Consider the following 20,632-nt stretch of genomic DNA (forward strand, 5'->3'; position numbering starts at 1 on the left):
CCCACCCCCCCACCGCCCAATACCCTGGCTGCACCCCAGGGCCCTGCCTCCTGCACGTCTCAGCCTGGATCGGGGGCCCCAGCACACCGGAGCCCCCACCTTCCCTCTCCCCGCGACAGCGATCGCGGCTCAGCTGGGAGCCCCGCCCCCGCCCTGGCTCCGCCCATGGCCCCGCCCCCGCGGCCCCGCCCCTTACCTGCGCCAGGCGGCCCTGGAGCTCGTCCACCTCGCGGGCACTCTGCTGCTGCAGTTCCTGCACTTTCTGCAGCTCCTGCACCCGCGCCTGCAGCACCTCGTCCTGCCGCGTCACCTGCAGCAGCGGCTTCACCTGGGGGGGGGGGCAGGTAAAGGTGGGCATGGCTGGCTCCACTGGCCCGGGAGCTGAGTGAGCACGCACACCCTGAGCCGGGTTCCGGTGGCAGCTCCGGAGCTATGTGGCGTCCGGCGAGCTCGGCTCATGTCATCTATCGAACGGGGATGGGAACAGCCCCTGCGCCACGGGGTCTTCGGGGTTTTCGTAGTGCGTGAATGAGCTGACACTAGTGAAGAGCCTAGAACAGCCCGGGGCAAAGGCAAGCCGCACTAAACGTGTTCCTTCTTCGCGAAACTAACCCTGGGCGACGAGACACACCGGCGCCGCCGTTCTGTAGCACAATGTCCCTCCAAGTTCCCGAGTCCCCGGTCCGGGGTGAGAGAGATGCACTGTACGCGGTGTGATTCAGGTCGCGGGACACGTGCCACACACACATGATCAACTGAAAGGACAGGCTCCCCCTTGCTGAGTGGGATCCCCTCTGATCATTGCTGTCCCACTGCTTTCTGTTTGGTTCTTCTCGACTCAGCTCGGTTCTTTTTCTACAGTATTGTATTCTCTTCTGCCCTAACTCATGGCATTTAACACGGCCACGATTTTATATGTATCTGTGAGGCTCATTTGCTGATGCCGGTCAATGCCCATGCCCAGGACCTGGGGTAGGCCAGCTTTCTCCTAAAGGGCCAGCTCGGAAACGTTTGAGGCTTTGTGGGCCACCCTTTCTCTGTTTTAACAACTCCACTCAGCTGCTGGAACGCAAAGACAGTCACAGATAATGCGTTAACCGATGGGCATTTACAAACACAGGCACCTGGACCAGGCCACACTTTGCTGACCCCTGCTCTAGACTGTGGGCTCCATGGGGCAGGACTTTGCTTTTATTCACCATTTTATCATGATCCCCCCCAAAGTTATTGGCACATAGTAGGAGCTCAGTTAACACTGGCTGAGGGCACGTAGGCTGACTGCTCCCACACCGTATTTGGAATTACACTGAATGGCTGGGTTTTTTGCCTCCAAATTTCGAACTTCCTTCCTCCTCTCCAATTTCCCATTGGGGGAACACACTGCCCCCCATGCTCACAGGGGGCCCGACCACCTGGCTCTGCCCCTCTGCTCCAGGCGGGCATGTGACACCAGCCTGGCTCATCTGATGTGTCCTGACGAGTCCTGGGGTGGTCACATGACCCCAGCTGGCCAAGGGCAAGTCAAACCTGGGACTCTGGCTGGAGCTTTGGGATAGGGGAAGACCGTGCTGGCCTAGCTGGTCGGGGAACAAGTCTCAATGCGCTGGTGGCCCCCATGTGGAAAAGCCTAGAGGTGATCACCATGAGGAAAAGCCAAATGGGAGACACAGAAGGTCAGATAATTGACATCACTATTTGGGCCCTTGTGCAATAAAGGGTTGACTCGGCAGGCCTGCATTGTCCAAACCCTGCACCTTTCATAGAAAGGCCTGGCCCTTGCCTGGCTCCTGGAAGATAATCTACAAGCTCTTGGAATATTCTGACTGATAAGAGTGACTTTGTTACCTGGGTTTCTTGGCCCCCATGGTATCAACTTGACCTCTGGAGGGGCTGGAGACTGAGTAAGATCAACCACATAGGGGGTCAGCCATGCCTATGAGACTGACCCCCCAATAACAAGCTTGGACACTGAGACTCAGGGGAGCTTCCCTGGTTGGCAACAGCCCGTATATGCTGTCACACATTGTTTCTGGAAGACTTAAGCACTGTCCACATGACTCTGTGTCGAGAGGACAACTGGAAGCCTGTGCCTGGTCTCTCCCAAGCTCTGTTCGGTGCACATTTTCCCTTTGCTGACTTCAATCTCTATCCTTTCACTGTAATAAACCATAACCATGAACAGAACAGCTTCTCTAAGTTCTGTGAGTCCTCCTAGTGAATCACTGAATCTGAGGGGGTCTTTGGGACCCCTGACTTAGCCCTGGATCCAGCTGTTCCTGAAGCTGTCCTCAATCTTTTATTCATGTTGGTTTGAGTCAGATTTTTTTGGTCACTTGCTACACCAAAGAATCCTGGCTAACAAAGATTGGGCTGATTGGTCCCATTTTACAGATGCAGAAAGCTGAGGCCCAAACAGAGAAAGCCACTTGGCCCCAATGTGCTGTCTCCTTGCTGCTCAGACCACTTCCCCAGGCACCCTCACCTTGATGAAGAGTCGCCACCACTGCCAGTGTCTCAGCTTGAGGTAAGCGGCACAGTTCCTCTGCATCACCCTCAGGGCACTCTGCTGCTGCTGTCGCTTCTGGAAGGCTCTGGGTGGGGAGACGGGCAAGTGGGAGAGTGGAGGCTCAGCCCCTCCAGGCCTGTCCCCTTTGAAAGAGAGCACAGCTCCCTTCACTTAGTCAACCATTGTTGAGGGCCTATGTGTGCAAGCACTTTCTAATATTGGCAGATCCCGTTGCATATAGTCTGTCAGTCCTTTGGCCTTTGACTCTCTCTGCTCTATCCCCGCTCTCTGTCCACACAACCCTAGTTCAGGCCTCCTCTTCCCCCACCTGAACCCTCACGCCAACCTTCCAGCCTCTAATCTCTTCCCTCCAGTCCATCCCCAACCTGCCTCCCAAGGGGGTCTTTCTACACCCAGAGCTTACTCTCCCCTCCCCTGCTCACAGCCCTCCCCTGGCTCCCCAGCACCCCCGGACAAGGTCCCCACCCCTCAGCCTGGTGTTTGGGGGAGTCCTTTGTTCTCTGATCCTCCCTCTGGGCCATTTCAAGGGGGAAGGGGACTCTCCTGCAAACTTCTCACATTCCTGAAACACATCAGGCTCCCATATCCCTGGGTCTTTGAATCAGCTGTCGCTCCTGCCTACAACACCTGTCCCATCCTCCTCCGTCTCTCTGGCCATCAAGTGGGACCTGGATGCATCCTGGTCTGCTGTAGGGTCTCCACACTACACCTGGACGACCATCAAAGCACATCCCATTCCAGACTGTGACGCTTTGTGCCCGTGTATGTCTCCCCCTCCAGGGTGGAGTCTCTTGAGGCATTGGCCGGAAGGGTGACCACCGTTCCCTGTTTGCCCAGGGCTTTCTTTGTTTTAGCCCCGAAAATCATGCATCCTGGGGAACCTCCAGTCCTGGGCGAGGCAGGATGGTTGGTCACCCTACGGCCAAGACTAGCTCTTCTCTGTGTCCCCGGCACCACTCAGCACTGGACCTGGCCTATGTGGGCCCTCGGGGACTGTAGCAGCAAGAAGCCTGGGCATCTGGTGGCTCCACCCCTTTGTTTCCCGGCCCTTCTACCATCTCAGAGGTCCTGACCCCTGGAGCCCTCTGGTCAACCCTTCCCTACCCCCAGCCTTGGCCAACGGGACCCAGGAGACAGCACAGTGCCCTACCTGCGAGCTAAGTACCCCCGGGCAGCTGCCTGGAAGGACACGATGATGTCTGTGACCTTCAGGTCCCGCTCCTCTTCCAGCTGGGCCAGGACCCCTGCCCGGAAGAAGATCTTGCTCTGTCCCACACGGTAGAGGTTGGGGTCCAGTTCTAGGGCCTTGATCTGTGAGGGGTGGGAGAGGGGTGATGAAGAGGAGGGGCGAGGAGAGGGCGGTCCCTGCTCCCCTCTTCCACCGCCTGGGACCCTGCGCGTGCACACGTACACACCTGCAGCTCGGGCTCTGCCCCACACTCACCATCTTCTCGCAGGCCTGTTTCCCATCCATAAAGCCCTTGGGGATGGCATTGGGCGTCAGGACCTCATATCGGCGGGGGGGGGGGGGGGGGGGGGTGGGGAGTTACAGCACACTGTCACTGAGCTCCTGCCACACCGAGCACCACACACTGGGCTAAGAGCGTTAACACCACCCACGACAGCACTGTCCCCAAGAGCGGCCACCCCTTGGACACTCACTGTGTGCTGATCGTGAGTGTTCTGTCACCCCACCAGCATCACTGAGATGCGGAACACAGGTGGGTCTCAGAGTGGAAATGTGAGAATGCCTGCCAGTGACAGCTGATGTCTCTGAAGACTTATTATTGGTCAGGCCCTGAGCTAAGTGCTGTGCAGCGGCTTCTTCCCAATGTCTAAGCACGACGGAGAATGAAACGGGATACAGTTCATAAACACATACATGCGTGTCCTCAGAGCCCTTCCCCTGCTGTGCTCTTCCTTGGATCTTGACATTTTGTAAAATATCATGCATCATATACATAAGACATGTCCTATGTTAATATGACATATTTTATGACTGGTGATTGACGTGTGTGTGTGTGTGTGTGTGTGTGTGTGTGTATCAGGGTTGCTCAGTCACCAGGGGTGGGCTGTTAAAATGCAGATCTTAATTCAGTAAGTCTGCAGCGGTGCCTGAAAATGTGCATATCTAAGGAGCTGCCCAGTGATGCTCATGCTGCTTGTCCCGGGGACCGCACTTTGAGTAGCAGACTCAGAGCTGCACTGTCCAATAGAGAGCCTACTGGCCACATGTAACTACTGAGCCCTTGAGATGTGGCCCAGCCATCCGAGGAACTGTATTTTTAATTAATTAATTAATTATTATTTATTTACTTTTGAGAGAGAGAGCACAAGCGGGCAGGGGGGCAGAGGGAGAGGGAGAAGCAGACGCCCCGCTGAGCAGGGAGCCCGACGTGGGGCTCGACCCCAGGACTCTGGTATCATGACCTGAGCCGAAGCTAAGACACTTAACTGAGTGAGCCACCCATGTGCCCCAGGAACTGGATTTTTTAATAATGTCTTTTTTTTTTTTTTAAGAGAGAAAGAGAGCACGCGTGTGCGTAAGTGGGGGGGCTGGGGGGTAGGGGGAGGGTTAGAGGGAGAGGAAGAGAGAGAATGTCAAGCAGGCTTCACACCCAGCAGAGTCGGATGCTTGCCAGATCTCACGACCTTGAGATCATGACCTGAGCAGAAACCAAGAGTCGTAGGCTTAACGGTCTGAGCCACCCAGGCACCCCCTATGACTTGCTTCTTAAACTCTGGTATTTTCTGTTCTATCCCTTTCTATTGCATTTGTAAAGAAATGCAGATCGCCACACACAGATTGCCGCATAAGGCAATCTTTCTCTCGGGGAACCACCTGAGCGGGGTCCTGCTCTCCCATTCCACAGAGGAAAAAGCTGAGACCGGAACCAAAGGAACTTGCCCTGACTCCCCAGACTCAGAAGTAGCAGTGGGGGGATTTGGATGCAGATGGGGGGGTGGGTTTCCAAACCGAGCCCCGCCCCATCGCACTCACCGCTGCCGGAACTCCTGGAAGAGGATGCGGTTGGGGAAGCCCTGGCGACAGATGCGGATGCCCTCCAGGACGCCGTTGCAGCGCAGCTGGTCCAGCACCAGCCGAGGCTCCAGCTTGCCGGCCTGCGGAGAGCGGGGACGGACACGCGGGGTCGACGGCGGCCACATGGGGGCGCCACGCACCAGACGGCAGCCGCCTGGGGAAACCAGGACGGGCCCTTCGGGAGGGTCAGAAATCCTTGGCGATTTCACACGGGTCAACCTACAATTTACTGAGTACCTACTGCTTAGCGGCAGGGAGGGCGGGGAGTGCTGAATCTGCACCAGGGATAGTTGGGGAAAGGCCTCACTGGGAAGGTGATGCGTGAATAAAACCCATACATCATTATTTTGGAGTAGCTAACTTTTGTTGCCTTTTCCTTCCTTCCTCCCTCCCTTCCTTCTAAAAAAAAAACCCTAAACAGTACAAAAATTCAAACTTAACATTCTAAAACAGAACTCTTGCCTTGTCCAGGCCCCCAGAGTGGGCAACACAATCCCCAGTTTCTTTCTTGTTTTTTTTTTTTTTTTTTTTAAAGTAGGCTTCACACCCAGCATGGAGCCCAATGCCCTGGGCTTGAACTCACGACCCGGAGATCCCCTGAGATCAAGACCTGAGCTGAAATCAGGAGTCAGACTCTTAACTGGCTGAGCCACCCAGGCACCCCACAGTCCCCAGTTTCTAATAGAACTTTCTAGATCGGTTGGTCTCAACCCTGGCTACACACTGGCACCCTCTAGGAAGCTTTAAAAACAAAACAAAAAACACCAAAAAAACAAAAATCCAACGTCCGGGTCACAGCCCAGGGTAGAATGTGAATTTCTGGGGGGTGGGAATAAAATATGAATACCACCATTCTGGATCTTTTTCTAGGGCCACTGAAGCATATATACCTTATATTTATGCATCCATCAAACATTTATTGAATATCCACTGTGTGCCAAGCACTGTTCAAGGCACTAGGGACCCAACAGTGAAAAAGCAGATAAAAGCCTCCGCCCTCAGATTGTTTATGTTGGGCAAAAGGGAGTTTCCCTTTATTACTATATGTGTACCCCCTTCTTTAGCAATAAGGCTTCACTTCTTCGGGAGAGAGCTACTTCTCCCCTGCGGCTCTCAGTCTGCTAGTGGGGTGGGCACAAGACCCATCCTGGACCAATGAGGACCCTGGACAAGAGGCTCTCTTTTCCCTCCATGGTTGCTGAACTGGGAGAACCAAAGTTTGGAACTACTGGGGGCTGCCTTATCATCCTGAGGGGAGTAAGAGAAAGAAAGAGAGCGAGAATGAGATTCCTTCAGAGTAAAGACAACATAGAGCCAAGCAAAGGAAAAAGACCCCTGACACCACCATTTGGGCACCTGGATCCAGCTATAACTGAACCCAACCGTGGGATTTCAATTATGTGAGATTATACATTCTCGTTTTGGCTTAAGCCACCTTAGTTGACTGTCTCACAATCAAAACACCCCCAAGGAAATAGCTGGAAAGAACTGTAGTCGGAAATGATATATAGGATGGCCTCACATTGATATTTTCTTCCTTCTTCCCTCCATCCCACTCTTTGACAAAATATTGGGCAGGCTTGAGTAGGGGAGGTGCCAGGAGGGCCAAGAGATGGATTACATTACAGGGGACTGAGAAAACACATAAATATGTAGTATTTTGTGGGATCCAGATTTCTCACTGTCACACATACAAAAAGAGTCACAAATTTGCATGAGGAAAAAGTTATAATGAACTCTGTGATGCTGAGACAGAACTTGGCATACTGCTGTGAACTCACAGTTTTCAGTATGTAGGGATATTTATAGAAATCAATATAGATATAAACGTGTGCATACAGGGTGCCTGGCTGGCTCAGCCGAGAAGCACGTGGCTCTTGATCTCAGGGTCGTGAGTTCGAGCCCCACATTGGGTATAGAGATGACTTAAGAAAAAAACGTGTGTGTATACACGCGTGAATACACATCTATACGTATGTGTATATATTCACTTGTGTGTATATATACGCAGCTGTTTGCTGAGAAGTTCTAATACCACTGAGCACACCTAACAGCCAGATCTTAGACTCTAAGCACCATTCCGCTAAAAATAACCAGGGCTCCTTGGAAAAAAATGGGTGAATCTATGTACCGTATTTCATCAAATATAAGCCTCCATCAATTGCAAAACGCTGTTATTTTAGATACTATCACGAAAGAAAAACTCCTATCAATTAACCTCTGACAGGTTGATTGTAAGCCACACCCCCAACTTCAGAGACGCTAAAGTGTGAGAAATAGACGTGTCTTAGGTTTGATAAGATAGGATATTTGCAGACATCTCACACACACACACACACACACACAAACACAAACACACACACACACAGTAACCACAGTTCCTGTTTTCTGAGGACAGGGTAAGCCTAGGGCACCTCATTTTGTATTTCATTTTCACCCATGTTGACCCTTCTCTACAGGGCCCATTCTCTGATTTTCCTAACAAGAAAACCTTTTGGTGGCCCGGGAAGCCAGGCATGGTCTCCCCACCCCGACATGACACCCCCAGCCCCAACAGACTTCATTCCATCCCCCGCACCTTTCATGCCCCAATGTCCCACCAGGCCTTTGCACAAGCTGTTCTCTCCTCAGGGTACCACTTATCCTTCAGAGCTCAATCACCACCACATCCAGGGAGGCCTCCCTGACATCACAGACCAGATTAAGCCTTAGGGGATACTTACCACCCCTACAAATCCAACTGGACATTCATTATGGTTGCTCAGTTGAATGTCTGTGCTCCCCCTTAGACTGTGAGAATAGGAGTTGGCTGTGCTTTTCTCTCGAAAGTGTCCCCAAAACCTGGCCCTTAGTAGGTGCTCAATAAAATTTAAGTCCCCTGAATTGAATGAATGCATTTTCCTAACAGAGCACTGAGCCTGGGAGGGAAAGCAACTTGCTCAAGGTCACACAGCCAGTCTGAGGTGAGCCTGGCTCCAGCCAAGGTCAGTGGCCAGGCCTTTACCCCCTGCCGGAGTTGCCCCCCTCCCCAGGCCAGTCACTCACCCTCTTCTCGTGGTTGGGAACGATACAGCGGACGAAGCTGGGGTTGGTGTTGCTGAGTGTGGCCATGAGGCGGCTCAGGGACTCCTTGTAGAGCTGTCCCACCGTTCGGAACATGCCCCGGCGGGGGCGGCCACCCGGTGGGCCATCCCCGAGGCTGCTCACCTGCTCCAGCCCCACGATGCCCTCCACTATGGGAAGAGGAAACAGATGCAGAGAAAGAAGGGGGTCAGGGGTCAGTTGTAGGTGGACTGGTTAAACTTGGTTAAAGTTCAAGGGTCTTATCATTTCTAGGACCTGTCATTTTACATATGAAACACCAGTGAGTAGGTGTTATCAGCCCCGCTGGACTGATGTGTAAACTCAGAAAGGAAGCTCAGAGAGGTGGAAGACTGCGCCTAAGGCCACACAGCTTAGAAATGCAGATCTACGATTTGAACCTAGGCAGGGTGAGTCCTCTGGAACCCTGGCCTCTGACCTCTCATCTCCTCCAGGATGCAAACTGCATCTCCATGTTCCTTATCCACAGGTGCTGATGACAACAGCACCTGCTTACCTAGCACTTCCTCTCTGCCAGGCGCCACTCATTTATAAGCCTAGAAGAATTGTTCCCATTTTACAGGCACCGAGAGGGTGCCAGGGATCACGAACGCAGCACGGTGGCATTTTTAGGAACTTAAAACAATGTCCCACTAAAAAATGTAATAAAGCCTGGCTTTTATGTGCAGTGTTTAAAAGAAGACAGACGGGGGATGCCTGGGTGGCTCAGTCAGTTAACCGTCTGCTTTCGGCTCAGGTCATGATCTCAGGGTCCTGGGATCGAGTCCCACATCCAGCTTCTTGCTAAGCGGGGAGGCTGCTTCTCCCTCTGCCTGCAGCTCCCCCTGCTTGTGCTCTTGCTCTCTCTCTCTCTCTGACAAATAAACAAAATCTTTAAAAAAAAAAAAAAAAAAAGAAGAAGAAGACAGATGCTTCCACTGAACTATTTTTCCAGTAAGGCCTGATCTTGTCATTTGATGGTGTCACTTCAGCTACTGAGAGATACCTACTCCTTTACCTCGAATTCTGTTCTAAATCCTGCCAGGTTTCTGCAGCTGGGGCAGACTCTGACGTCCTGCAGCCCTCAGCAGGGAGGGTCATTGGGGTCAGCCAGATAATCCTCACTTCCAGGCAGGGCCTGGTGTGCAGGGGGGCTCACGTACGGCCTCTTCCTCCCCAGGTTCAATGCTCCCTCTCACCACCAGACTCCCGGCTATTATCAAAAGGATAATTAAGTTCTTACGGCCCCGAGAAGAGCAGAGGCTCTGGGACCCGATGTCCTGGGTTCAAATCTCAGCTCTGTCCCTTACTGGCTGTGTGATCTCAGGTAGGTGACGTAACCTCTCTGGGCTTCAATGTCCTCCTCTGTATAATGGGGATAGTAGTACTAACACCTGCCTCACTGGGTTGTTTGGAGGATTCTAGGGGTTAGTAATCGTAAATGGGCTTTGCACATAGTAAGTGCTCAGTAAACACCAGCTAGTATTATCGCAATTGCTTTCCTTTTACATGCAGTTTAGTTAGAAGGGTGTGCTGCTACGGAGAGTGTGGGAACTGCTGAGGGAGGCGCCAAAGAAGGGGAAGAAGGGCAAGAGTCCTCCATGTGGAGGAGAGGGGACAGATGTTCGAAGTCAGGTACCCGGTCTGACAGGCCCACCCGCCTCGGCCGGCAAATCTCACCAGTCGATGCACAGCAACACCCACCCCCTGACGAAGAAATAGCAGAGCCTCGCCTCCCTGAAGATCCTGGGGGCGACGGTGGGAAGGAGCCAAGGAAAGAGAATTGCTGGAAACCCCCGTGTTCTTGGGGGGTGGGGTGAGGACAGATGAGGGGAAGGGCAGAGAGATGGAGGCGGGAGATGCAAAGGGAACAGCAAGAGAAGGGAGGAGAGAAGGTGGCAGAAAAAAAAGAGAACATTATTAGTCAACAGCACAAGGCAAAGCGGGAGGGAAAACTTCCGTGTTGGCTGTGAACTTCTAAAGCCAGGGGGACTGTCCCGTTCACCTCTGTGTCTACCCACCGAGGACATCAAAGTTGACTGAAAGGATGAATGTCCTTTGTGAGAATTTAATGCCAAGGGGAAAAAAATCTGTCTCCCTAGAGGTAGAATCTATCTGTTTGATTAGGTATCCCTTTTTGCTCTGGCTGCCAGGAAGCTCGAGGACTGACTTGATACTCCTACCCAGTTTGTTGCATTTGCCTCTCTGAGGAGAGGTTGTCTCATCTGCCTTTCCCCCTGGGCTACCGGGATGCTGGGCACCCGACTCTGGGCTCAGGGCAGCTGTCATAGAGATTGATGCACAAACAGCCACCTTCCTCATCCCTCCCTGTGACTTGCAGCTCCTTGAATTTGGGCTGCTGTGACTTGCTTTGCTCAGGAGAATCGTGGAGGAAGTAACACTGTGCCAAGTTCGAGTCCAGGACTCAACAGGCTTCCCACTTCCACTTTGCTCTTGGAACCCCTGGGGGGCCGGGCACCTATGAGATGGGGCATGTGAGGGATCATGGTTGGGGGGGGGGTGTGATGTGTCCTTGAAGGGGACACAGATTTTGAAGAAGTGTGTGTTGGGGTGGGGGGATTTTCAGGCTGAGGAGATGAGTCTCATAGCAGAATCTGATTCTGTTACTGGACATTGAACACTGCTTGTCAGTCCCTCGTGTATAAACCATGCAAGACACAAACATCAAATCTCTCTGTCTAAAATCAGCTCACCACCATCAAGGCACCTCGTGCCCTTTTGTTCCATGAGTTCGTTTGGGAACCATGCATCTTGCTTATTTTTTCTCTTGTCTCATTGCATGGGCTGGGACTCACAACTACGCTTTTCACTTCAAGAAAAAGGCTAAGGCAAACTGACAGATTCTGGAAGCCTTGAATCGGGAGAAACCAAGATGCTGGTTCCACCAGTTGTTAAAATCATCTCCTCTCTAAGGATGGGGAGGGGCAGACAAGGCTTGGAAAGCTCCGGGGTTCACTCCAAAGACATTCAGCTTTTCTGCCCATGCCTCCCAGAAATGCCATTCCAAAAAGACTGATGGCCAAATCCACATGGGCCTTGTTGGAGCAGGAAAGCTCTCCCAAATGACATGGAGATCTATTATTCCTTTCTTCTTCCCTGGGGGCCCTGACAGGAACTTTGTGAGAGCCAAGAAAGCAGAGCCCCAAAGCCGACTAATCTTTAAGACACCACGCTGCTGAGTTCTCTTGTGATTAATTCTTTTTCAGTCAAATCTCTTGATTTTTTCTTTTTTAGGGATCATATGCCATCTACAATGAATAACTTTCTCTCTTCCTTTATAATATTCATATAGTTATTTCTTTTTCCAGTCTGATTGCAGAGGCTAGTATTGCTAAAACCATGTTGCCCAGCAGTGGTGACCATGGGCATCCTCATCTTGTTTCTGATTAAGGAGGTGTGTGTTTTGTCATTGAGCATGATGCGGGCTTAAGATAACAATCAACCAACCAATCAGTCAATCACTGATTGGAAACACTACCGGGAGACCGTCTGGCCTGCCTACATCCGTTCCGTGTCTGAGCAGACAACTCACGTTCAGAACTTAGCCTCTAGAACGAAGGTGTTCACACTGTGGGCTGGGAAAAGAGATGCACAGAGTTCCAGGGACAGGGAAGCTGGGGAAGCTGGCCCTCACCGTCTTTCCAGATCTCTGCCGTTAGCTTGTCTGTGCTCAGGTGAAGCAGGGCTGCGACGTTATCATTCAGAGGGTCCATGTTTTTCATCAGCCACTCATTGGCCTTGTAGTCGACCTGGGTGAAGTCAGGCAGAGGAGGTGGTGAGTTTGCAGCTTCACCAGTTCTCCCAATTTCCCAAGGAACCTCCCAGAAGCTCTGGGACTGCCAGCTCCAGGGCTCATCATGGATGAGAGAGCATCGGTGCCACCTTGTGTCCGTTCGCAGAACTGCACCCTCCACCAGCAGGGTCCCTCTCCCTCTACTTCCCTTACCTGTCCTCTGACCACCCAGAGGACCGCATCCACCCTCACTTTTTCCTTACCCATTCTATTCCAGCCACACTGGGCTCCTCACTGTTCCTCAAACACACAAGCTCATTTCTACCTCAGGTTTACCCCTGCCATTCCCACTGCTTGTGATTCCCTCACCACGGATTTTCACACGGCTGGCTCCCTCCGAGTATTCAGGGCTTTGCTTCGAGGCTCCCAGAGTCACAGTCTTGACCAGCACAACCCCCCACACATGTGCCCCCCACCAGACAGTGGCTCCCTGAGGCAAGGGCTCGGATCTGACTCACAGCACAGGGCTGGGCCCACGGGAGGTCTTAGACAATGTGTGGAAGAGGCAGCGAGGGCTAGACACAGCACAGAGGTCTCCTGCCTCCCAGCCTCTACATGCTGTTCCTTCCGCCTGGACAGCCCTTCCCATCCTTCACCTATCCTTTACTGGCTGTTACTCAACATTTGGGCCAGGGATTGGCAAACAATGGTCCACAGGCCAAATCCCACCTTTTTGTAAATAAAGTTTTATCGGAATACAGCCTTCATTTACATAATCATTTATATATTCCCCGGCGCGTCTTTCGCACTACAACGGCAGAAGCGAGTAGCTATGGCCAGAGACTGGCTGAAACTAGGTACAGAAGATGTTTGCTGACCCTTGATCTAAGTTCCAGATCAAGCATGACTCTCCTCTGAAACCTCCCCTGGCATTCCTCCTCCGGGCTTTCACGCTACCCCCACTGAAGCATCTAGCAGCCATCTATCCTCATGGTCTGTATTTGTCCCTCTCCCAGATCAGGAACTTTGTGAGGACAGAAACCACGTCCGGCGTGGGGCCCCAGCTTTGCTCAGCACAGGGCTGAGCATACAAAAGGCACATCTTTGCCGAATGAGGGAATAAAATGCACATAATTCTCCTCACGGCGAACTCCTATCCACCCCTCCAAGCCTACTGGAAATAACTCCCTCCTTGAGGAAGCTTTTGCTGACTTCATCAGACAGAGTCCTCAGTCCTCCTTGGGCTTCCCCGGCCCCTGTCAGTGTCTTGTTCCAGGGGACATTTTGGGGGGGGGGGGCTGTGTTCCCTCTGCACTCTCCCTGCATCTGCAGCCAAGTGGTCCCCACCCCCGCCCACAGGCCCCAGGGCCGGCCCAGCCACCTACCTTGCCTGCATAGTGCAGGACGCTGAAGTCAGCCTGGTCCCGCAGGTTCCTTGGCCGCTGGAACTTGGGGTGGCCTCCTTGCTCCTGGGCCACCTTCTCTACAAAGGACTTGTCCGTGGCCTTTGGGAACCAGCACTCCTCGTCCAGCAGGGCCAGGAGCCCAGGGGGATTAGCCTAACCACCAACAGGAGGGGAAGAGTACGTCAGATCCCCACACACTGGACTCTTAGGTTGCTGCTAACTTGTAGCTCTTGTAAGAGGCACATGGACATACAACAGAACACAGTTCCGGCTGTTGATGAGAGCTTTGGCTCAAACCAGGCCCCGTGGCAGGCACATCCGGGGCCTACACATCTATAAAGCAGACGCTGTCATGAACTGATTTAGAGGCCGGAGGCCCAGCAGGGCAGGAGCCGGACTGAGGTCTCGGATCTCGTGCCTGGTGGAGGCGGTGGGGGGGGGGGGGGGCGCCAGGGGCGGGAGGACCCTCAGGCTCACCGGCCGCTCGATGAGGTCGATGCAGGGCTGCAGGTCGAGGCCAAAGTCGAGGAAGGTCCAGGGGATGCCCTCGCGCTGGTACTCCTCCTGCTCCAGGATGAACATGGTGTGGTTGAAGAGCTGCTGCAGCTTCTCGTTGGTGTAGTTGATGCACAGCTGCTCGAAGGAGTTCAGCTGCAGGGGATGAGGGGACAAGTGAGAGAGGGGACAGAGACGGGGGAGGGGCAGAGACTGCGGGGGGGGGGGGGGGGGGGGGGGGGGGGGGGGGGGGGGGAGCGACGAGGGGGGGGGGGACAGGGGGGGGGGGGGGGACAGAGACCAGAGAGATGGGGACAGAGACCAGAGAGATGGGGAAAGAGACCAGAGAGATGGGGACAGAGACCAGAGGGGGGGACAGAGACCAGAGGGAGGGGACAGAGACCACAGAGATGGGACAGAGACTGGGGGAGGGAGAGAGACCACAGAGATGGGGACAGAGACCAGAGGGAGGGGACAGAGACCAGTGGGAGGGGGACAGGGCCAGAGTGACGGAGCCCTCCCAGCCCCAGCCTGGCACCAAGTGCAGACCTGGAAGATCTCAAAGCCGGCGATGTCCAGGATGCCCAGGAAGGAGGCGCCCTGGCGGGGACTGCGGTCCAACGCACGATTGAGGCGCAGGACCAGCCAGCGGAAGAGGCGCTCGTAGGTGGCCTTGGCCAGGGCCTCCAGCGCAAAGTCAGCCTGCGGGGGGCGGGGGGCACATGGTGAGGGCCCAGCCCGCCCCCGCAGCCCCAGCCCGCCCCCCAGCAAGGAAACACTGGTGTGGACGGGCCCCCGTCACAGCTCATCGAGAATGATGATGTTAATGATGATGCCAACCAGTTCAGAGCCCTACTACACGCCAGGCAGTGTGTGAGGCGCTTGGGGGCACGTTAGTTCATTCATCTTCCCCCCATCCCTCGAACCAATTTCGACAGCATAACAGTTAAGAAGGTGGACTCTGGAGCCTGACAACACGGGTTTGAATCCTGGCTCTGCCCCTCAGAAGCTCTGCATCCTCAGGCATGTGGCTAAACCTCTCTGTGCCTCAGTTTCTTCATCTATAAAATGGATCCTAACAAGAGTACTTCAGCTGAGAGTGGAACCTGGCCTCTCACGTGATCCCCAATCTCTGACCCCCATGTCTCCCACTGTGTCTTCTTCACCCTAGTACTTTGTTTGAGTGCCCAGCCTGGGGCCAGGCAGAGGCCTCTGCCCGAAAGCTGGATTCTGAAAACCTCTAGCATGGCTTCACTTCTCCCCAGTCCCACCACCATCATCGCTTTCCTGGACTATGAGAGCAGCCTCCTTATGTCTCCCTGTTCCCACCCGTGCCCCCGGGATCCAGTTCTCCATGCAGTAGACAAGGGGATCTTTATAAAAGACAAACCGAATCAGGTTGCTCCCCGGCTTAAACCCCCACTGGCCTCCTACTGCTCTCTGAATGAAACTCACCTCCTTTCTGTGGCTCCTAAGACCCTGCACGATCTGTCCCCTTCCGACCTCTCTGACTGCGGCTTCTGCCACCCTCTGCCCCACTCTCTAGCCTCACTGACCACCTTGACAGTCGCAATTCACCAAGCCTGTTCCAGCCCCAAGGCTGTTCCCTCTGCCTTGAACCATCTGGGAGCAAACTCAAACATCACCTCCTCATGGAGGACTTTCCTGACCACATGAACCCCCTCCTTCACAGAAGGCCTCACTGCTTATGTATCTTCTTTTATGATCTGTTCCCTACTTCGCGCTGAGCTCCACCAAGGCATGGTCTTTGTTTCCATTACGACTTTTATTCCTAGCACCAGAACCTGAGTGGGCAATGGAGCGAACAATCAGCCAAAGTTTGTTGAGTGAGAGAAAAACCAGCATACGCTGCTTGAAGGCCCAGGACCCTGGCGCCTGGCTCTCCGTGCGCCCCACCTGCCCCCCAGCCCCGCCCACCTGTTCCTTGGTCTGAGCCTTCTGCACGTAGTCTCGGCCAACTTTGATGCGGGGGGTGAGCAGGGCGCGGGAGAAGTCCGTCACCCCTAGTCCCAGGAGACGGCAGAGCTTCTGTGCAGCTGAGGGTGAGAGGCACAAAGGTCTGATCAGCCCCAGGAGGCGGCAGCGGCCACTGAGCGCAGCGGAGGGGGTCGCCCCCACTGCTGGTGGAACAGACGAGGGGCCCAGCCTCTCCCACTAGTAAGCGTTACAATCCTAAAAGTGTGTACGTCCTCTGGCCCAACAATTCTCTCTCAGGGACCCCAAGATGGGACAAATAATCCCGGAGGTGAGCAAAGACTGGACCAGGAGGATGTACGTCACAGCCTTGTTGGTGATGGAGGAAAACAGGAAACAAGCTGAATGCCCAGCAACTGGGGATTGGTTAGGGAGTCAGGGATCCTCCATTTGAATACATGTTCTGCAGTCACTGAAAATTATTAGCACTCATTACACGGTACACTTAAGATGTGTGCATTTCACGGTTTGTATGTTTCACTCCAAAGAAAGAATTGTAAGCAAACACTGGACACGAGTAGGTGATATGCATATGCGAGCTGATGCATGTACATGTGAACTACTTGTGTACACGCTGAAGTGCACGGAAATCTTCAAATTTGAAATGCACCAGACAACAGGATGGACAAACGATATATGGAAAGATACACAATAAAGCAAGTGTAGAAAATGTCAATGGTAGAATCTAGGTGGTGGATATCTGGGTGTTTGCTCTAAAATCTTTCAACTTGTCTGTATGCTTGGACATTTGCTAATAAAATACTGGAGGAAAAGCTATTGGAGTAAAAACCCATGGAAGTGGCCAATAAATAAATATTTAAAAGCAACTTGCTCTTCCTTATTTTTGTAAAGAAAAAAATTCATAAAAAATGGTAATTAAGAAATGTTTTCCAGCTTCTGTCACTTCCATAATGGAAAAACCATTACTACAAATTCTTAGCACCAGCAGAAAAGAGAAAGGAAAAGAACACATCCAGAAGGAAAAACACCAAATAAACAGTGATTATATCTGAGAGGTGAGCTGATGAGCATTTACATTTTTTTGTTTGTTTGTTTGTTCTTTTGGTGCCGTCGTAGTTTCTAATTCTTCTACGGTGACTTTGCATGGTATGGAAAGTACTTAAGAATTATAACAAGTGGCCTGAAGAACAGCAGGGAATGTGTACTGGGGCGCTATGCTGCGAGTCACAGGAATGTTCTGGAGGCTTCTAAAGCCTCTGCTGTGTCCTTTGGCCCATGGACTGGTTCTCCAATGAACGTTTGCAAATGCAGAGAATGAAACACCCAGGATTTCCCAGGAGATTAATTATGCTGACATACGGTTCTACCCACAGACCCCAGAGGAAGAAACCCCAGTAACGTTCTAGTTAATAACCTTGAAACGTTGCCCTCAGTGCATTAAGGGAAAAAAAGCAAATTTCAAAATGGTCTACAAGGTCTGACCCCAATTTTGTAGGTTGAACGAATAAATGAGCGTGCACGGCACACTTGCTGGGCGTGCGAATAGAGCCCCCAAGCACCACAGGTGACACTGCTGATCAATAGCGTGATAGGAGGGGCCCCTTTCCTCATATTTTCTGTAGTCGTATAGTTGTGGAAAACGAGCCCATAGGATTTTATAATCAGGATGGAAAGCTCTTGCTGTCTTGAGGGGGAAAGGGTGCGAAGCGTGTTTCCACTTCTGTGACAATGTTTCTGCTCTGATGTAGACAGAGAACAAAGCCCAGAGAGAAGTACCCCAAAATGTTGCAGTAATTACCTCTCAGGAGTATGACTGTGGGTCATTTCCCTGCTTTTATAGTTTTCTGTATTGCCAGATTCTCCCCCCATCCAGCTTGTATTATTTTATGATCATAAAGAAGCAAAGCTATTTCCGTTTTGATAAAAAAGGAGTATCAACTATAATTCTGCTTTTGAAAAGCAAAAAAAAAAAAAAAAAGTATATATATATGCAGAGCACAAAGGCCAGGAAGAGAAAAGCCCAATGCTAATGGTTTTCTCGGAGGGGCCGGGATGACGGGGGATCTCCGGCACACTGGTGTTGTTCAAACCTTCGGCAGAGAGGACATCTTTTCGAATCAGGAAAAGAGTGGGAGATGACATTTTGGTAAAGGATCAGCACAGCTGGGAGGCACGCCTGGCTGGGGAGCGGGGAGTGGGGGGGATGCTCTGTCTGGGGGAACAGGGAACGCCGGGTCAGGTGGGTGGGCTGCAGGCCAGGTGGAATACCTGTGTTGTCAGGCATGGAGGCTTGATCATTGTTCCTTTCTCTCTTCAGGACGATGTTGCCAAACTGGAGAACGGCTGAGACCATCCGCAGCATGGCTAAGGGGCAGAGAGAGAGAGCAATCGCATAGGGCTCCAGACCCTGATGTGTGGTCCTAACTAGCCTTCTAAAAATCTAGCTGAAAAACCCTATGTCAGGGGCGCCTGGGTGGCTCAGTTGGTTAAGCATTGGACTCTTGATTTCGGCTCAGATCATGATCTCAAGGTCATGGGATCAAGCCCCGTGCTGGGCTCCACCCTCAGCACGGAGTTCACTTGAGAATCTCTCTCTGCCCCTCCCTGCCCCTCCCTGCCCCCCCGCTTGCATGCACACGTGCTCTCTCTCCAATAAATAAATAAATAAACTCTTAAAAAAAAAAAAACCAACTCTATGTCAAATTACACCACCGCCCCTCAGCTTAAAATCCATCTGTGACACTGGGCAGGTCCTAAAACATAAGAACGGATACATGAATTCTGTATTTTATATTCAAGGTTTGTTTTAGCACCATTTGGTGTCTGCTTATGTCCGTTTTATAAAGCAATGCATGTAAGATTTAAAAGGACACATGGGAATGAACGAAGAAAGTCTTGGGCAATATGAAAAGATTTCCTTTTTTAAGATTCTATTTTTAAGTAATCTCTACACCCAACGTGGGGCTCAAACTTATAGCCCCAAGAAAAGAGTTGCACGCTCTGTAGACTGAGCCAGCCAGGTGCCCTAAATATGAAAAGATTTCTAAACTATCAAGTGAAAAATGCGAGGTGCAGAGTGGTATATACGGCATACCACTGTCTACATTTTAAAAAGGCAAAAAATACACAGTCGATTCTCCTTATTGCCGAGTTACGTTCTTTGTAGTCACCGTGAACACAAATTAGCAAATGCAATCGAACGCGCTTATGGGAAATACAGGGTTTTGTTCCTGTGAGCCCCTGGTCATATTTTCATCAACTGATCAATAACATCACCTTGTTTTATATGTGTTTCAGTTCAAAGACACCTTATCTAATATATAAGGTTGCTTCATTAACGTTGAGCTCACGGCCAATAGCTAACTCGAGCCTGAAGGATGCTCATCGGATTTCTGTGTTTTCTCCGTGAGACACACTACAGCCTTCTTGCATTTGGGGATACTAGCCAGCATTAAGCACTTTGCTTGGGGGGCATTTTAGACAGTGAAGCCGTCAACAAGAAAAGCACAAGAAACGTGAAAAACGTGGCACTCAGTAGCAGGCGAAAAGGGGAAAAGGACTCTGGGTTATGGTATGAGCTGAGACAGGAAGGCAGAGTAGCGCTTTGCTGAACTTCAGCTGCATGTGCGCTGGACAACTCAAGCTTTCCACCCCTGTGTGAATGACACGATGATCTTTACAAAAGCACCAGGAGTGCTGCTTTTGGGGGTTACGGATAAATTTAGCGAGCAGGCGAAGTCGCAAATGCAGAAACCACAAAAGAGGAGGGACTGTAAGCGCAGGCTAGCCCAGAGCTTCCAGAAAGCTCCTCGTGAATGGACAATCAGTGCTGTCCCCTAGAGTACATCTCAGGAACTCCCAGGGGTTGGCTGGCATAACAATGGAGGCCATGGGGGCAATCTGTGGGGTGTTTCTGGATATCACAGGGCCCGCGCAGGTTGGGACCCAGATGGGGCCCAAGGCAGGGCCCTCCGCACCACACAGAATTGCCCTCACCCCGTGTGACTCCTAAATGTCCCACTAGACATCCGTGTCCGTGAAATAATGGCTTGTAATTATCTGAGTCCAATCCCAACTGTTTTATGTATAAACACAAGTGTTTTGTGTTTGGTTTTAATACACAGTGGATTTTTGGGGACGCCTGGGTGGCTCAGTCGGTTAAGCCTCCGACTCTTGGTTTCAGCTCAGCCGAAGGCAGACGCTTAACCGACTGAGCCACCCAGGCGCCCCCTTGGTTTCAGCTCAGGTCATGAGCTCAGGGTGGTGAGATTGAGCCCTGCATTGGGCTCTGCACTCAGCACAGAGTCCGCTTGGGATTCTCTGCCCCCCCCCCCCCCCCCCCCCCCCCCCCCCCCCCCCCCCCCCCCCCC

The 20,632-nt window shown here is 52.2% G+C and overlaps 1 protein-coding gene across 7 annotated transcripts in view; it reads right to left on the reverse strand.

Moving 5' to 3' along the window:
• MYH14 (myosin heavy chain 14) overlaps positions 1-20,632 on the reverse strand; it is a 90,641-nt gene that overhangs the window by 39,023 nt on the left and 30,986 nt on the right. For 4 of the 7 annotated variants that reach the window (XM_032387953.1, XM_032387950.1, XM_032387951.1 and 1 more), the window contains 13 exons: positions 18,531-18,626; positions 16,245-16,363; positions 14,856-15,008; positions 14,289-14,462; positions 13,791-13,964; positions 12,307-12,421; positions 10,356-10,454; positions 8,616-8,803; positions 5,531-5,650; positions 3,972-4,043; positions 3,678-3,838; positions 2,483-2,591; positions 197-328 (listed from right to left, as the gene is read on the reverse strand). In XM_032387953.1, the coding sequence (XP_032243844.1) occupies positions 197-328; positions 2,483-2,591; positions 3,678-3,838; positions 3,972-4,043; positions 5,531-5,650; positions 8,616-8,803; positions 10,356-10,454; positions 12,307-12,421; positions 13,791-13,964; positions 14,289-14,462; positions 14,856-15,008; positions 16,245-16,363; positions 18,531-18,626 (1,712 nt within the window). The remainder of the gene's footprint in view (positions 1-196; positions 329-2,482; positions 2,592-3,677; positions 3,839-3,971; positions 4,044-5,530; positions 5,651-8,615; positions 8,804-10,355; positions 10,455-12,306; positions 12,422-13,790; positions 13,965-14,288; positions 14,463-14,855; positions 15,009-16,244; positions 16,364-18,530; positions 18,627-20,632) is intronic. The other 3 variants (XM_032387957.1, XM_032387955.1, XM_032387954.1) reach the window with 2 other exon arrangements.

Source organism: Phoca vitulina, unplaced genomic scaffold (genome assembly GCF_004348235.1).
Source record: "Phoca vitulina isolate PV1807 unplaced genomic scaffold, GSC_HSeal_1.0 scaffold52, whole genome shotgun sequence".
Lineage (NCBI taxonomy): Eukaryota > Metazoa > Chordata > Mammalia > Carnivora > Phocidae > Phoca > Phoca vitulina.